This window comes from Nyctereutes procyonoides, unplaced genomic scaffold (assembly GCF_905146905.1).
Source record: "Nyctereutes procyonoides isolate TBG_1078 unplaced genomic scaffold, NYPRO_anot_genome, whole genome shotgun sequence".
Classification (NCBI taxonomy): Eukaryota; Metazoa; Chordata; class Mammalia; order Carnivora; family Canidae; genus Nyctereutes; species Nyctereutes procyonoides.
This window is the reverse complement of record NW_026575135.1, coordinates 11,874,797-11,890,078: the sequence shown is the minus strand read 5'-3', so window position 1 is coordinate 11,890,078 and position 15,282 is coordinate 11,874,797. Positions and strand designations below refer to the sequence as shown.

The 15,282-nt window shown below is 43.9% G+C and overlaps 1 protein-coding gene across 8 annotated transcripts in view; it reads left to right on the top strand.

Annotated features, from left to right (window-relative positions):
* ZNF462 (zinc finger protein 462) overlaps positions 1-15,282 on the top strand; it is a 133,920-nt gene that overhangs the window by 80,746 nt on the left and 37,892 nt on the right. For 6 of the 8 annotated variants that reach the window (XR_008661374.1, XR_008661375.1, XM_055301577.1 and 3 more), the window contains exon 8: positions 12,415-12,492. The exons of the other annotated variants lie outside the window; for them this stretch is intronic. Coding sequence is in view for 4 of the 6 variants with exons in the window: in XM_055301577.1 (XP_055157552.1) it covers positions 12,415-12,492 (78 nt within the window). In the remaining 2 variants the exon portion in view is untranslated. The remainder of the gene's footprint in view (positions 1-12,414; positions 12,493-15,282) is intronic. 8 annotated transcript variants of the gene reach the window in all.

Genomic DNA, 15,282 nt, shown 5'->3' with positions numbered 1-15,282 from the left:
AACTCCCTTGTCCTTCACTGCTTTCCAACTTGCCAGACTCCCACCCTAAAGAACCCTCACTCCACTTCTCTGATTTTAGCTAGGTGTCCTGGCTCAGATCCCAAGCTTCTCCAATCTATTATCAAGGTTACATTTGTAAACCACAAGTCTGATTTACTTTTAAGAATAAATTTGAGCTTATTCAGATTTATCCCTTTATAACGCCAGCTTACATGCAAGTGTACCAAGTGTTTCTCCTGAGTGAGAGAGACCAGAGTGGAGTCACAGCCACTGTGTTAGAGGTTGCAAGTAGCTGCAGTCTATCTTGCCTGCCCCAAAGCTAATAGTAGATCAATGGCAGGAGCAGCTATGTAGTTAATAGCTGTGGCAGTCACAAATGATTGTGCTTGTGCATTGTGATTTTACTGTTACTCTGTTTTACCGTTGTGTTTTTTTTTTTAAATGTTGCCCATGGGTAAGTTTTTAATTAGGAATACAGAGAGGGGAAGATGAAGAAATCCACTCCTACCTTGCATGCAAGCAAGAATAATACCACCAGCATGTCCGTTAAAAGAGACCACAATTGTGGTAACTAAGTCAAAAGCAGTGAACTGTGAGTAACATTCCCAACTAACACATTGAAGGTGGTAAGTCCTGTATATTGTTATGTTAATAATAAGATCATTTTTGCTAAGACAGCTAGAATATACTTTTGCATCTTGGGTATGTTGCATAGATACGAGAACATTGGAAAACCTCGCCCTTGAAACAATCTAATTCTATGTGAAAGATTTTTTTTTTCCTAGTGTTTTTCAGTGGCTTTATTTTTATGTGCCTCTACCCCTGTAGCTTAACAAAAAGGTTTATAGTGCTTTTCACTATATTTATCCCTCTTCTAATTTTCTGTTATATTATCCAAACTTAAGTTACGCCTAGGGAAGACCATTGAGAACATAGATGTTCACCTACTGTGGATTGCCAGAGCAGCAGAGAGTTTGAGAACACTAGGATGGAGGGGCGGTGGTTCCGTGCAAGTCAGAGACAGGCTTAAGATTTGATTTAGTTATGTGTTTATTTATGGGCCATTTCCTAAACTGTGAGAAGGCCAAAAAAAAAAGTATGAGAAAGAAGTTTTGTAAACTAATCTACCGAGCAAATTGGTGGTTTTCATACTAATCACCATAATCCCAATCAAAGGAGGTGACTCTACTTGAGCTGGCCACATAAAGCCATATATAAAGTTGAGAAGTGCCTAGGGTCACAGGACCAGACCTTTCCTGCAGACCAGGGGGAGCAGCTCTGGGCTTCCAGTGTCCGGAAGGGGCATGAGGGTTAATCATACGCACGGGTCAGCAACATCTGATGACACATCGAGCCTGATCCAGTTCTTCCGGGGCATTCTGGTGGCCGTGGCTCCCCTCAGGTCCTTGCACTCAGGGGAAGCATCCAGATGTCTCAGAGAACCTCCTTCCCAGCTTATAACCATTTATTTTCAGTGGAATTTTGGAGGTGGGCTGCAATACTGGCGTCGAGTATGATTCTCCTGTGTATCCGTGGATTCCTTTTAACTGAGCAAAGCCACTGGCGCTCATGAAAATTAGAGGCAAATGATCTCTTGGAAACCGGTTCTCTGCACAAGAACGTTAGGCTCCTGAGTTTGAGGTCTGGCTTGAGAGCTGCTATAGACCCAAACCCGGAATCCATCCATACAGCAGGCCATGAGACACCCACCTGTGCAGCCTCGGCGGAGGTCCTGTCCACTTCCATCTCTCCGGAGTGTGCTACAATAAACCATCTACCTTTTCCGAGCCTCCATTTCTTACATGTAAAATAATGTTAATGCCTCCTTTGTGGGATTATTTCGAGGATCAAGTGAGATAACATGTGGAAATGTGCTTTCAGATTCTAAGTGACTGTAGGAATCTTAGATATTATTAAAGTAGTACAATAGAAGCAAGTTTCTTGTCCATATATAATCAGTTGTCATCATCCAGAGATTGATGAGGATTTTTTTTTAATAAAATAGGAAAAAAATGTTCTTGTTTAGCCTTAGAAGCTGAATGAAATCTCTCACATCATGAGCTGTTTCTTGGGAGTCTAAAATAATTCAGTGTTTGGAAGGTTGTGTTTAATCTAGAGTCCTGTCGATCTAAATTTATTTGAACTTTGGAGCTTAATTGAAACCATCCACACAAGAAAGTCCTTAGCAGGGATGCCTGGGTGGCTCAGTGGTTGAGCGTCTGCCTTCAGCTCAGGGTGTGATCCTAGAGTTCCAGGATCGAGTCCCACATTGGGCTTCCTACATGGAGTCTGCTTTTCCCTCTCCCTATGTTTCTGACTCTCTCTGTGTCTCTCATGAATCAATAAATAAAATCTTAAAAGACAAAAAAAAGTCCTTAGCAGTGGATGCCCTAATGGGCTGGTGAAATGCACTAAGTCCCCGCATCAGTCTCATTAGTATTGGTATTATTGGCCCTAATCAAAACATACAAAACATATCTTAATTAATGATAACTGTTGTTTACTGAATGTCTGTTGAATGAGTACTTTTACAAACGTCATCTCATTCCATTTAGTCCACACAACAATCCCATGAGACAGGAACCTTCCATAACTAGCTTCCTATTTGCAGAAGGAGGTGGAAAGGCTTAAGAATAGTCACTTGGTCACTACCTGGCAGATTGGGATTAAGGTGCATGTCCTAATCCACAGGCCCATCTCCTGTGTGACACTGTTTCCCTAAACCTCAGTTCTTGGATGTATTATTTTTCCCATGGGAAGTCCAAAAAAGGGGAGCTCTCTGAGCCCCTTTGGGAAAAGGCTGTTTGTGTTTTAAATATTAAAACCACTCTTGGATATGATTTTCTGTGGTTTGATTCTGTAGTCGCCGTCTTAGCCACCAAACCTCTTGAAAGAACCAGTATTCCCAACTTACACTTACTCACCACTTAATTCTTTTCTTAAATTGCTGGGATCCCTGTTCTGCCTTCAGCGCTTCATTGAAACCACTCATGAAGGGACCTATCAGCTACCTCAGTGACATTTCCTTGGGGAGTCCCTCCCTGTTCGTACCTGCCTCCTCCTCTTCCCCTCTTGCCCTGTCTGGCATCCCTGGCAGTGTCACTCTGGCCCCTAGCACAGCAATGAAATGGCTTGCCCAAGGGTTGATGAGGACTCCAGACAACTGAGTCCATGGCCTCTGCTCCTGCCTCATCCTTCTTTTTTTGTCCGTGGCATTTAAAACTGCTGACTTTCCTCCCAGGAGAATTCTCCTCCTGTGGTTTGGGACCTGCTGTCTCTTTGGGGCTCTCCTCTGGCCTCGCTGGTAGTACCTTGTCTTTACTCTGTTTTCAACTGCTCTTCCTCCAGCTGCCAACACACAGACTGTGGGCCAGTCTTCCCTCCTCTTGGTCTGGTCCTTGGAGCTCCCCCTTCACAGACATGTGGAATCAACTCACTGTTTAAATGATGCTGCCAAAATCTCAACCTCCAGCCCTAACCTGTCAGGTTTGGCTGCAGACTTTCTTTTCCATCTGTTTCTCGCCTTCTCTACCTGGGGTTTTCACACAACCTTCACCTCCAAGGTTCTGGAAGGGAACTCCTTGCCTTCTTCCCAGACTTGTCCCTCTCCCAGCACTCATGGTAGCCAGCTGGACTCATCTGTGTTTCAGGTCTTGGCCCACGATCCATCAGCCACTCAGCTGCCCACAAAGTCCTATTGTCCTCTGTCTCCCGACATCCTCTCATACCCACCCTTCCTTCCTACACCATCTCTTAGTGAAGCCCCTCCACCTGCAGACTCCTCCCTTCATCCACTCCATACATAGTTGAGTCACATTATTCTCCTACTTCCAAATCATTAACAGCTCTACATAGCCTGTTTATGTTTTGTTTTTTGTTGTTTTTTTGTTTTTTTTAGATTTTACTTATTTATTCATTAGAGACACAGGCAGAGGAGAAGTAGGCTCCCAATGGGAGCCTGATATGGGACTCGATCCCAGGACCCCAAGCTTACAACCTGAGCCAAAGGCAGACACTCAACAACCGCTGAGCCACCCAGGTGCCCCTACAGTTAAAGAACATTCCCACGCTCGACATTCTCCACGCCCACTCCTAGCTGCCCCTCCTGCCTCTGTTTCCACACGTTCACAACCTACTAGACCTTCGGAGCCATGTGTAGATTCCTCCACCTTCATGATGCTTCTCCTGATGTCCATGATGTGTCAGCTCTCCCTTCTCTGAAATCCTCTGGTGCCATGGCCTCCCTCTCCTGGGGACTTGTAGTCCATCCTGCCGACTCTGTCATAATGCCAGAAAAGGAGCTCATTCAGGACAGGAGTTTTATCCTGCTCATCTTTATGTTCTAAACATCTGGCACAGGGTCACTTTCTTCCTAGAGTAGATGTCCTATCAATGTAAAATGAAAGTTGGTTGTGTCCTACAATGTTGAAAGCAATAAATCTAGATTTAAATTTTCTTCTCACTGCAGAACCCAGTTGTCTTCCAGCCATTATGCTAACAACGAACGGATAGAAATGCCCTCGGGCATTTGCTCTTTTCTTTGGGGGCTCACTCATTTGCAGTGTGCACTGTAGTAATCTTCCCTAACAGCCTGAGAACTCTTGAAATAAGAGCTATGATGATCTTTGTGTCCATCAAATACCCAACATATCAACATATCGTAGTTCTATTTGTTGTGGATAAACAGACCATTTGTATAACGCTAACAAATCCAGAAGAATATTGGATCACTTAACAAAATAATATTTTGTATAACATCTAAATGAATGTAAGAAAATATGTATCGAGTCCTTGGCTTGACACATGGCTACTAAAATTGAGTAAAATACCGATCTAGAAATATTTTGGATGTTGCTGAGGCCCTGTATTTGGAACACAGACCACAGGATTTTGGTTGGACCAACGCATTTCTCATATTTGCCAGCATGTGGACATACCACTTGGTTTCCTGTGCTTTCTTGTTAGTTTTTTGCACATGAATGGTCAGTAGGGAGCAGAAAAGGTAGCCTATTGAGTTTCTGTCTTTCCTCCATAGGGTAGGGCCATAATCTATTCCAGATGAAAGTCTAGTACATTCAGTAGAAACAGTGGGAACTGAATTTCAGATGAACACTTCCCAACCTGCTAGTAAAATCCAGAGCAGAAGAGATACTACATAGGTGTTTTCTACTCAGCAAAACAAAGTATAGAGTCACAGACTGCTGCTAATCTTCCCTCGGCAATAAGGAACTTGCTGCTACTTGGTTTTTCTCACAGTGGGAATGCACTTAGCATTTATAGCAAGCCATCTTCCCCCAACCCAAAGGCCGTTGGTCAAGGGTTGTGGGTACAATTTAGAGACATAGAAAAAAAAATGTGAGGGCTCTATCTCACCTGGTTCCTGCTTAAAACCCTCTGAGAGCTGTCTACTTTGCCTTCAGAATAAGTTCTGAGCTCAGCATGAAAGTTGTTTTCTGGGTCCCCCATTTCTGTCTGGGATCGTTCGTCATCCCTCATTCCTGCTGCATATGGGGCTGCAGCCACGCAAATGCCCTGGTTCACAGACTCCTGCAATCCTATCTTGCACTGCAGGCCTTGCGGTCCCTTCTGCCCAGAACACCCTTTGCCACCTTCCTCCTAATTATTCCATTCACTTGGCTAATTCCTACTCATCCTTGAAAATTTGAGTGTTTTCCTCCAGAAACCTTCGTGTCTGGCTGAGCAGCCTCCTTTTTGCTCCTCATAGATCTTTGAGGTCTCTTTAGTGACCCAGCACTGATCATTCTCTGCTCTGTCTCCAGCTCCCCCAAGACCATTGGCTTCTTGAAGGCAAAGGTCATCATTTTATTTTTGGGTCCCCAGAGCATGGCAGATTACTTTGCAAACTATGGGCACTCGAATGAGTTATTGGAGTGACTGAACCTAGAAGTGTTGATGTTCATGGTGCCACACACTGGCCACGGCACTCAAAAGGCCCAGATGTAGGACATGTGATGGCAGGGCTACTTCTTGGCACAAGCCCTTAGGTTTCTCATACTGAGTACTGGCCAAATGCTCCAGGCTCAGCCAAGCCACAGGTTCCCAAGCAAGCTCAGATGCCCTCATTAGTCATGAAATTAAATCCAAAATACGTGCATGGTGAGAAATTTGAGACAAAATCCCTCACAGCTAGTAGGGAAAACCAGATAATCAAGCAGTCCATATCTAGAATAGATTGCATGGCAGGAAGTGCTGTCCAGAGGAGAACAAGGTAAAGGAAAGGGAAGGTGGAGGCTGCAGTGTCAGGTGGGATGGTTTGGGAGACAATCGTTGATAATGAGGATGATTGCCACACCTATAAATTGGATGCCCAAGGACCTTACTCAAACCTGGAGGTGAGCTTGAAAAAAATCTGAAAGGAAGTCAACCCGAGAAGGCTTGCCAGAAAAGTGTCTAAAGTTTGGAAATGAAATTTGCTCTGACAACTCTTTTTGCAGCAAGTTGATTTGTGACCATGCTGTGTGCATTGTTATCCAACAAAATGGGGCGAATCATTGCGTCTGTGGTGTTATTCAGGTCAAGCCCTGCCTTTGAGCTGAATCCAAGCCCCACGATCACAATCCCTCCCCACTGCAGCCCTCTCCACCTTCCAAATAAGCTGGAGGGCTGTTGCCAGAAGTAGCAGTGCGGTTGGCTTTGCCCAGAATCAGTCACTCAAAAACGAGCTGCCGAGCTCCTACCACGTACCTGGAGCTGGGATGAACGTTAGTTACATCTGTTCAGAGCAGTGGTAGAGATGCCCGTGCCACTCCATCCCGCGGTCCAGTTAAGGAGACTGAATTTTCCCATAGATAGAAAACTCTCCAGACACCCTAAAAGGCAGTTGATAATTCAGTCCAAAATTCCCTGATGTAGACTTTAACTGCTGTGGAACAGAGACCCTTCAAGCACTCCTTTGGGTACCTCCCACTCTGGCTTCCTCTACGTTGCCCCACACCATGATGTTTGCCAGTCTCCATTTTATAAGTGAGGAAGCAGAGGTCTGCTTAACTAAGCCTCTCCACGGGGCCTAGGTGCCCCTCTAGGTAAATGAGAGGTTGCCTTTTTTCCCTACTTGCTCCCTTGGTTTTCCCATTTCATAAGGTCTCGGTGAGACCTCCTAAGAAGCCCTTGACATAGGTGCTAGACCTAGAGCTGGTGGAGACGGGAGATGGTGAACCTGGATCTCACCACCTGTCCCTCATCCTTCTTGGAGGCTCTCGCCCTGCACCTGAGCCCAACCCCATGAGCAGGCGAGTTTCAGTGTGAGCAGAAGAGCTGCTAGCCCAAAGGAGGAACCTACTGTTTTAATGATGGCTAAAAATGTAGCTTAACTCAGGGCCAGGTTTTTCTTCCTTCCACGGCATGGGAAAGAAAAGGAAAAACGGTAAGAAACCCACTAGGTTTGTTGGTTAGGAGACTCCTGCCGCCTGGAACAGTTTTAGAAAAACTTTGTGCTTTGAAGTGTGGCTGCTTGTTCTATTCTTGATAAACCATTGCCTTTCTCACCTGATTTCCATATCATCACTTAGAGCTCTACACGTATCTAAATATATATGCTTAAACTCAGATGTGTTCTTTTCTCCTGATTATCTAATCTTTGAAGAAATCGCGACAATTGTTCCCTGCCCAGGCCTACTGCACTGTTCATAGCAAGCCATCCATTGTGACCCGAGTCCTTGAAGTCCGTAGGCATCTTCTCTCCAGTCCGGTCTTGAGGAGGAAGCTCTGTGGCCTTGCCCACAGCCCGTGAGCTCTCAATGCCATCTGAAGTTGCTAGCAAGCACTCTATGGTTGAGGCCAAGTCACTGATATAAAGAGGCTTTTGTACTCAAAAGTCTTGCATTGGATTTTCAGTGTGGTGGTAAAGACATCTATATGATCTAAACGAACAGCAGGAAACGTTACTTCCTCATCACACAATTCAAAAGAGTCACAGGTGAATTTTGCATTTGGTATTGTAAGAGCTTCTCAATTAACAATGGCAGATGCCACCTAGAGCTTCCTTCGAAAAAACATTAGAAAAAGGCTCCTTTACTACACATTCGTTTGTTGCCCTACAAATTTCTAGCCTGCTTCAAGGAGAGTTGTTTTGTTTTTTGGGGTTTTTGTTAGATAGATTTTATTTATTTATTCATGAGAGACACACAGCTAGAGAGAGAGAGGCAGAGACCACAGGCAGAGGGAGAAGCAGGCTCCATGCAGGGAGCCCGGCGTGGGATTATATCCAGGGATTCCAGGATCATGCCCTGGGCCACAGGCAGGCTCTAAACCGCTGAGCCACCCAGGGACCCCCCCGAGGAGGGTTTTTAAGAACACATACTTTGAGTAACAACATTTAGTGCAGAAGGAATGCCCACAGTGTTTGTTAATGAATATGGCAGAAAAGGAACGTGTTTTTGAAACAAGGGGACGCGGGGGCCCCGGGTTATGTTCCTGTTCTCCATTGACTGGCTGGGGAGCAGGAAGTCCTCTCTGCTTTGCCAAACCACCACAAGTCTCCATACAAAATGCCTTGTCTGAATGCTACATACCTCAGATGAGAGTGTGTTCCTGATGGAGAAAAATTGGTAAAACAGTTTATACAGTGAAAATGTAGTAATAAATGTGTGCAAATAATCCATGAATCCCTTCTCATGCATTGCAGAGGGCTCCATTTTCATGGCCATAGAAGTTGACTGTAGAAAAGTTATGGTGCATTTATATATGTGGTGCCATTTACACAGGTCTGTGCCTGTCACTGGGTGCTTTAAAAAAGGAGAGAGTTGCATATGGAATCCACTAAAGTGGCTCCCAGGTAGCCTGATAATCATCTGTTTCAAAGTTTAGACTTAAGAGTTGATGTAGGGTCAAAAGCAGAAATTATGCCTTTGGCTTCTTGGGGTGGCCATGGGTTATGAAGTTCATGCCATCCAAACTCTCAAGTGTTCCAGAAGCCATTCTCCAGGTAATGAAAAAAGGCCTCAGCTTGTCTCAGTAAAAGTAGCTTGTTTCACACGGGAAGCTTCTGTCAATCTCGGTGTCCAGTGCAAGAGTGCCATTTGGTTAATTGGATTTTCCTTTTAGATCCAGTTTTCCAGGGCACTTTTTTCAGTTTGAACTCTTTTTGGATCTTAGTAACATGTTTATTGAGCACCTGCTTTGGGCCAGACCATGACCTAAGTTCTGGGGGATACGAACTTTTAAAAAGTTATATCCATGCATGCTTGGATAGCCTGTTTCAGAGAGATCCTAGTTTGGCAGAGGTAAAATAACTGCAGTGCCCCATCTTGAACACTAGTAGGAATTTTAATAATTATATCTACAAAGATCAAGGAAGATCTTTACAGTAATGGCAGATTTAAACTGAGTTGAGTTTTGAAAGATGGTAGAAGTTGGAGAATGCTGAAACCTAAGATGAAAGGCATTGCAAGCCTGCATGATGCGGTGAAAGAAAAGCACACAGTGAGCATTAGGAGCCTTCCGTGTGGCCGGCAGTGAGCAATGTGGATGTGGGGTGTGGTAGGTCTGGACAGGTGCAGGAGGGTGGGAGCACCACATGCAGAGTTTGGACTTTTTCCTGTAAGATGTGGTGATGGTCATGTTTGCTTTTAGAAAAGAAAGGAATTTTAGGAGGAGAAGAAACTTGAAAATAGAACGCTCGTCAGGAACATCTTGCAGTGGGAGTTAATGCACGCAACCACAGGGCCTGAATAAAAGCCATGGCCATGGAGTAGCAAGTGGATCACAGAGTAAGTGCTGTTCAGGGGGGATGAACCAACGGGGCTTTCCGCTCATTGAACACATAGAATGAAAGAGAGAGATGAATCAAGGATTTGTTCTAATTTTGTTGACTGGGTGGATGGTGATGCCATTTGCAAAATAAACCACAGAGAGACAAATGGTTTTGTGGCCCAAATATAGGGCCTGGCAAACTGCAAGTCGTAGCAGGCTTAGGTCAGACTTGCCTAGATCCCCCAATAGAGCAAGAACATGAAGCTTCGTGTAAAATAAGGCCTTGAAAGACCCTTTCAATGAACTTAAGTATGATGGGACACTAAATCTCAAAAAGAGAAGATGACCCTTTTTTTTTTCTGTGTTTTTGTCATTTTGAAGACTAATTTTTTGTTTTGTTTTTTTCTCATCTATTCCCTGATCATATTTCAAGGTTTTGTTTTTACTCATCAGAATGACAGGAAGTTTTCAAAGTGTGTTTCCTTCAAGTTTGGCCTCAACCTTATTTTCAGGATTAGGCGTTTGTTTTTCCATTTGCCTCCATGACAACCAAGCCCAGAATTCCTATATATAGTCATCCAGCGCCCATTGTCCCCCTGGCCATTGTAGCATAATCTTGTGCATCCAGGCCAGGGAGCTCCACTGATGATGGAAGACGAGGAGGTGCCGGAGTCCTTGGCCTGGAGATTTTCAAGGCATAATCAAAAGAAGGAAATAAAAGAGTGTGGCTGCCTCTAGAGATTTATGTTCCCCTTTAGACACTATCCAGAAGGAGTTGAAATGGCTCATGTTCCATAGCTTAGTTTCTAATATGATTTTCTTTTGGAATGGCCCATAGATAGAGAACATTTTTGAGACTCTTCAAAGGAAATGCTTGGAAAGTTGCATTGATGATTTGTAGTTGGTGGTATTCTTCTGAATGCCAAGTTCTGCTCTGTGTTAATAGCATGAAGTAAACAGGTATCTTGAGAAACAAAGGGAGTTAAATTGAGTTTCAAAGGGATTCAGATAGAACCTAAGAAAAATTCTTAAACCTCTTGAGTCTGTGAATCATCTTGACAGCATATTGTTTACGTAACTTAAAATGATAAATGATGGATGGATGGATGGATGGATGGACAGGCAGGCAGGACTAGATTTAAGAAAGTAGTCCACAAACTCAATCCAGCAACATTTTCAAAAGTACTTTACTTGATGAAAGGACTGTGAGTCTCTGTGGCTATAAAAGCCTGCAAGCTACTACTTCTGCCAGTCTAAAATGTAAGCTCCACAAGGATCCTTGTTGTTGTTGTTGTTGTTTTCACTGATGTATCCCAAGTTCTTAGAGGTGCCTGGCACACAGAAGCCTCTCAATAAATATTTTCTGAATTAACAGAAAATCGGGAACAAATCTGTAGACTGATGCAGTAGAAACTCCATTTGGTGTAATCAATACCCACATTCTCAGTTATATTTGAAAGTCTCTAAATGCAGGGAATCCTTTTTCAAATTCCTTAAGCATTTTATTTTCACCTACAAAATAGATTCACTCCCCAGCATCATGATGTAGGGTCAAGCGTGTGTATTGGAAGTCCTTCAACTGAAGTTCCGCATTTCAGTCTCTTGCATAAACCACAGGCACCTCCATTGAATCACGTGCTCATTTCAGATTTGGTTTCTTTTTAAGTGGAGTGGTAATTTAGACATTTGTGGAACAGTCTTAGAGGAGAGTCCTTCTAGATTTTTATGTTCTCAATCTTTTATAGTTGGTCTTGCCAAAACATAATTTGACAGAAAAATTTTTTTAGCAACTTGACTTTATCAAGTCTTTCCAAAGCAGTCAATGTAGCTTTCATAGAAATGACACTTTATTCCCACATTTCATCCTCTGAGGTAATATTAATTACATTGAACAAGCTCAGTAACAAGTACCACAGGCCCAAAGAAGTCTAGGAGCAAATAAAATGGATTCTTGTTAGCATTAACTCAACTGTTGGAAGCAGAAATGGATGGGCCCGCTGGAGGGTGACCCACAGCACCAGTCCAGACACTGTTGCCATCGGTCTTCTTTGGTCGGGATGTTTTCAGGTCAGCGGCATTGATCTGGCCAAATGTGATGGTGGAGGTTGCTTAGGGGGACATAAAAGTGTAATGTGAGGTGTAATGAGATCAGGGCGAGAATCCTGATGTGTCTGTGCTGACGAAGCACAGAGGAGAGCAGAGTCCTATCTGGATTGTTGGGAAAAATCATCACCATGTAGATGGCATTTCAGCTGAGCTTTGAAGGACGGGTAGGTATTTGCTGGGCAAAAAGAGGAGGAAGGGCACTGGTAGCCCCAGTCAAGGACTCCCAGTGATGAATTTAATAAGTAGAATGTACAAGGAATGGGGAACTAGCTAGAAATGAGGCTGAACACGTGCTCTGGGGCCAGACTAAAGAGCTCTGCATATTGCACCAAGGAATCAGGACTTCACCTTTGGGCACAGGGCGGGCAGGATGGGGGAGGGGTTGGGGCTAATCTTACCATAACCACGTAAGTGATACATGTTGCCTGTAGGTCTTTGATGGGCATGTCGGTTAGACTAGAGCAGATATCTGAGGAAGGAAGACCAGATAGGAGGCTGTTCGAGCTGCCCATGCAGGATATGAGGGCCTGAATGAACAATGGGAAGGAAGGCCTAGAGAGGGGAACAATTGGAGCTGAGTGTGACCTGTGTCTCTAGGGCGGGGTACTTGGCTGAAGAGCTGCTGCCAAGGACCGTTTGGAGGAAGAATCTCACAGCTGAAACTGGAACGAAATGGTGAGCCATTAACTAACGTTCAGACACATGGGCAAAGGAACAAAAAGGGCACAAGGAGAAGTTTGGGCAAAGAGGAGGTCCGTCTTCACAGCATTGGGTTTAAGGAGTCTGACATTTTTTTCAGCGTTACATGAAAACTCAAGCATCTCAGAGCTCACTGGGCTTCTCATGGCAGCAGGATTCTCTCGTCCCCACAGATACCTGGGTCACTAGCACATGTGTGCAAACACATAGACTATATTTGTCTTTTCCCCAAGTTTATTAGCAGCTGTGTGATAGAAGTTGTATGGCATTCCCAGGGTTTCCCAGCTATTAACTAAAGTACATCTTTAACAGCTCCCTTGATCTTGTTAACGTGCCCTTCTCCAATTTTCTATGATTTCTTGACTGGAAATAGTGGGCTGTGTTTCCAGCATTTTGTGGGTCCCACCTCCACCACCCCCCATACTTTGGATATTTACAATAGTTGTTGTTAAATTATCCACAGGTAATATTCTATTTCTGGTTCCTTACACTACCAAACTTGAGTTGTTAAGTCGCCTGCTTTTCTAAAGAAAATTATGATTCATGCATTATTTTGAACTTTCTATGCTATTTTAGGAGATTTAAAACCCTCCCTTATGCAATCTACCCCACTCTCGGGTGTACATATTTTTCCGTTCAGACTCATCCTCTGATCTTCACTCCTTTTCCCTGTCAGGATTACGTGACTTTTTCTCATTGTGTTAAGAATGTAGTTATTTCATTTTCTTTTTTCTGACTTAAGGTTAGAAGTGTGGTGAATTGAACATTCCAGCATCTTCATGTCAAGTGTTGACTTCATTAATGAACGCACTGACTAATACTCATTATTAATGGGCACTCAAGTTTCTCTTGACAGTTTTGATGTTGCTTCTTCTCCACTAGCTCTTGGTGGATGCCTCTATGAGGAGGTTTATTTTTTTTGCATTTATTGCAATCAGTTATTTACATGTCCATCTGAGACAGTGAGCTGCTTGAGGGTAGGAACCCGGTCCTATGCCCCAAAACTGAGTCTCCTGTTGACTTAGATGCTTGGTATATATTTGCTGAACAAATGGATATAATGGAAGCGTTTGTCCCCTGCCTCTGGACACCCCTAAAATTTGCTTGCCTAAGATCCTTTGTCTTTTATTTTTCTCCTGGTACTTACTTGGTTCACGCTGACCAAAGAGGCTGCCTTCCAAAGTCTGCATGAAAATCTAGCTCAAATAGAATTAAGTGTGGTTGCTGACACCAAAATACTTCTGCCACTTTTGTACCTTCACTCGCATCCTCTCTGTGGACCTGTAGAGAATTGAGAATTGATCTTCCCGTACAGCTTCCTTTTTGGATCACTCAGTGCATAAGGGGGCTGTCCTCCACAGTGCCCACAATTTACTGCCCAATTGATTCCTACTCTTCTTGGTCTTCCTTAATCTTGCAAGAGTTAAATTCTCCTGTTACTGTCCATTTGTTCTCCTTGCCTCTTTTATTCCTTCTTCAATCAATGGAGTAAGTTTGCTAGATGTGGAGAAGGCTGGTGTTGTCCCAACAGCGCGGCCTGCCCCCCTATCAGGCCCCAGCCCTGAGGAGGGACGCCTCGTGTCTTCTTGGACTTTGAATCCCTACAGCCAGCACATAGCCTGGCATTAAGAGGGTATTACCTAAATGTTTGTAGCCTCAGAATATTCAAGAACTTCACCCTGTTATGCTTATTTACTCTCAGAGTTTACTTGTTTGTCATTCGCCTTTATAGAATCTAATTTCTTGTGATTGTTTCTGGGCTGGCTGATTTTTAGAGAAAAAAGAAAGCAAAAACCCTCAAACTGATGGTCCCCTGGATTTGGCTGGCATTCTGGGAGATGGAATATAGCAAGAAGAAATCTTCCATTTCTTCAGGAGCATGGAACACTCAAATGTTCTTTCTCCTTCGTCTGACTTGCATCATGGGACCCAAGGTCACCACCATTGGGTATAGATACTTGATGGGCAAGACTCCAATTTTAGAGTCAGATGAGCCTTTGTTCAAATCCAACCCCTGCCTGTTACTCACCTTATAACCAACTGCCTCAACCACATCATGGGGAAAATTGGGATGAGAACCTACAGTGCATACCGTAGCTATGAGTATTAATTGCTGGCTGTTCAGTAAATTCCAAACCCACATCTGTAGGCACCATGACCGTCTGTGCTAGAATTCTGGTTTGATCCAGATTTTACAAAAGAAAATTATCTTTTATAAAGACAGTTACAAAATGGACAGCTACATGTGACTTAGATTTATTTTACTACTCTAGCTATACATGATAACGTAATCTCCAAAACTTTGCACGTAAATAAAGTCCCGGGTCAGAGAATTAAACTCCTAGCCAGCAGGTGTGTCTCAGGGTTGAGTTAGGAACGCAGGGACCAGCCTGGTCTCTGCTGTTGGTTCTGTAGTGTAAGCATTACTGGCCATCCAGGTGATAAAGCTGTAACCTGAGTGACCACCTCGGGCTCAGTCTCCCACTGGATTCACACTTCTGTGCTTCCGTTGCTGTATTTCTCAGGGACTGCAAGCCCGGCTGTCTGAAGCACAGAGTTTTTTACTTTCTGTGAGCTCGGAATGAAGGGAGTAGTCTTAATGATGATTTTTAACCTCCATGACGTATCCTTCACTACTAACAATCGGTTTGCCATTCTAACCTGGGCACAAGACGACCATCTTCAGGCTGTGCCTCGTGAACAAGCTGGAATTTGATGTAGCTTAGCAAGTGGGCTTTTTTTAAGATCGGTGGAATCATACACGCT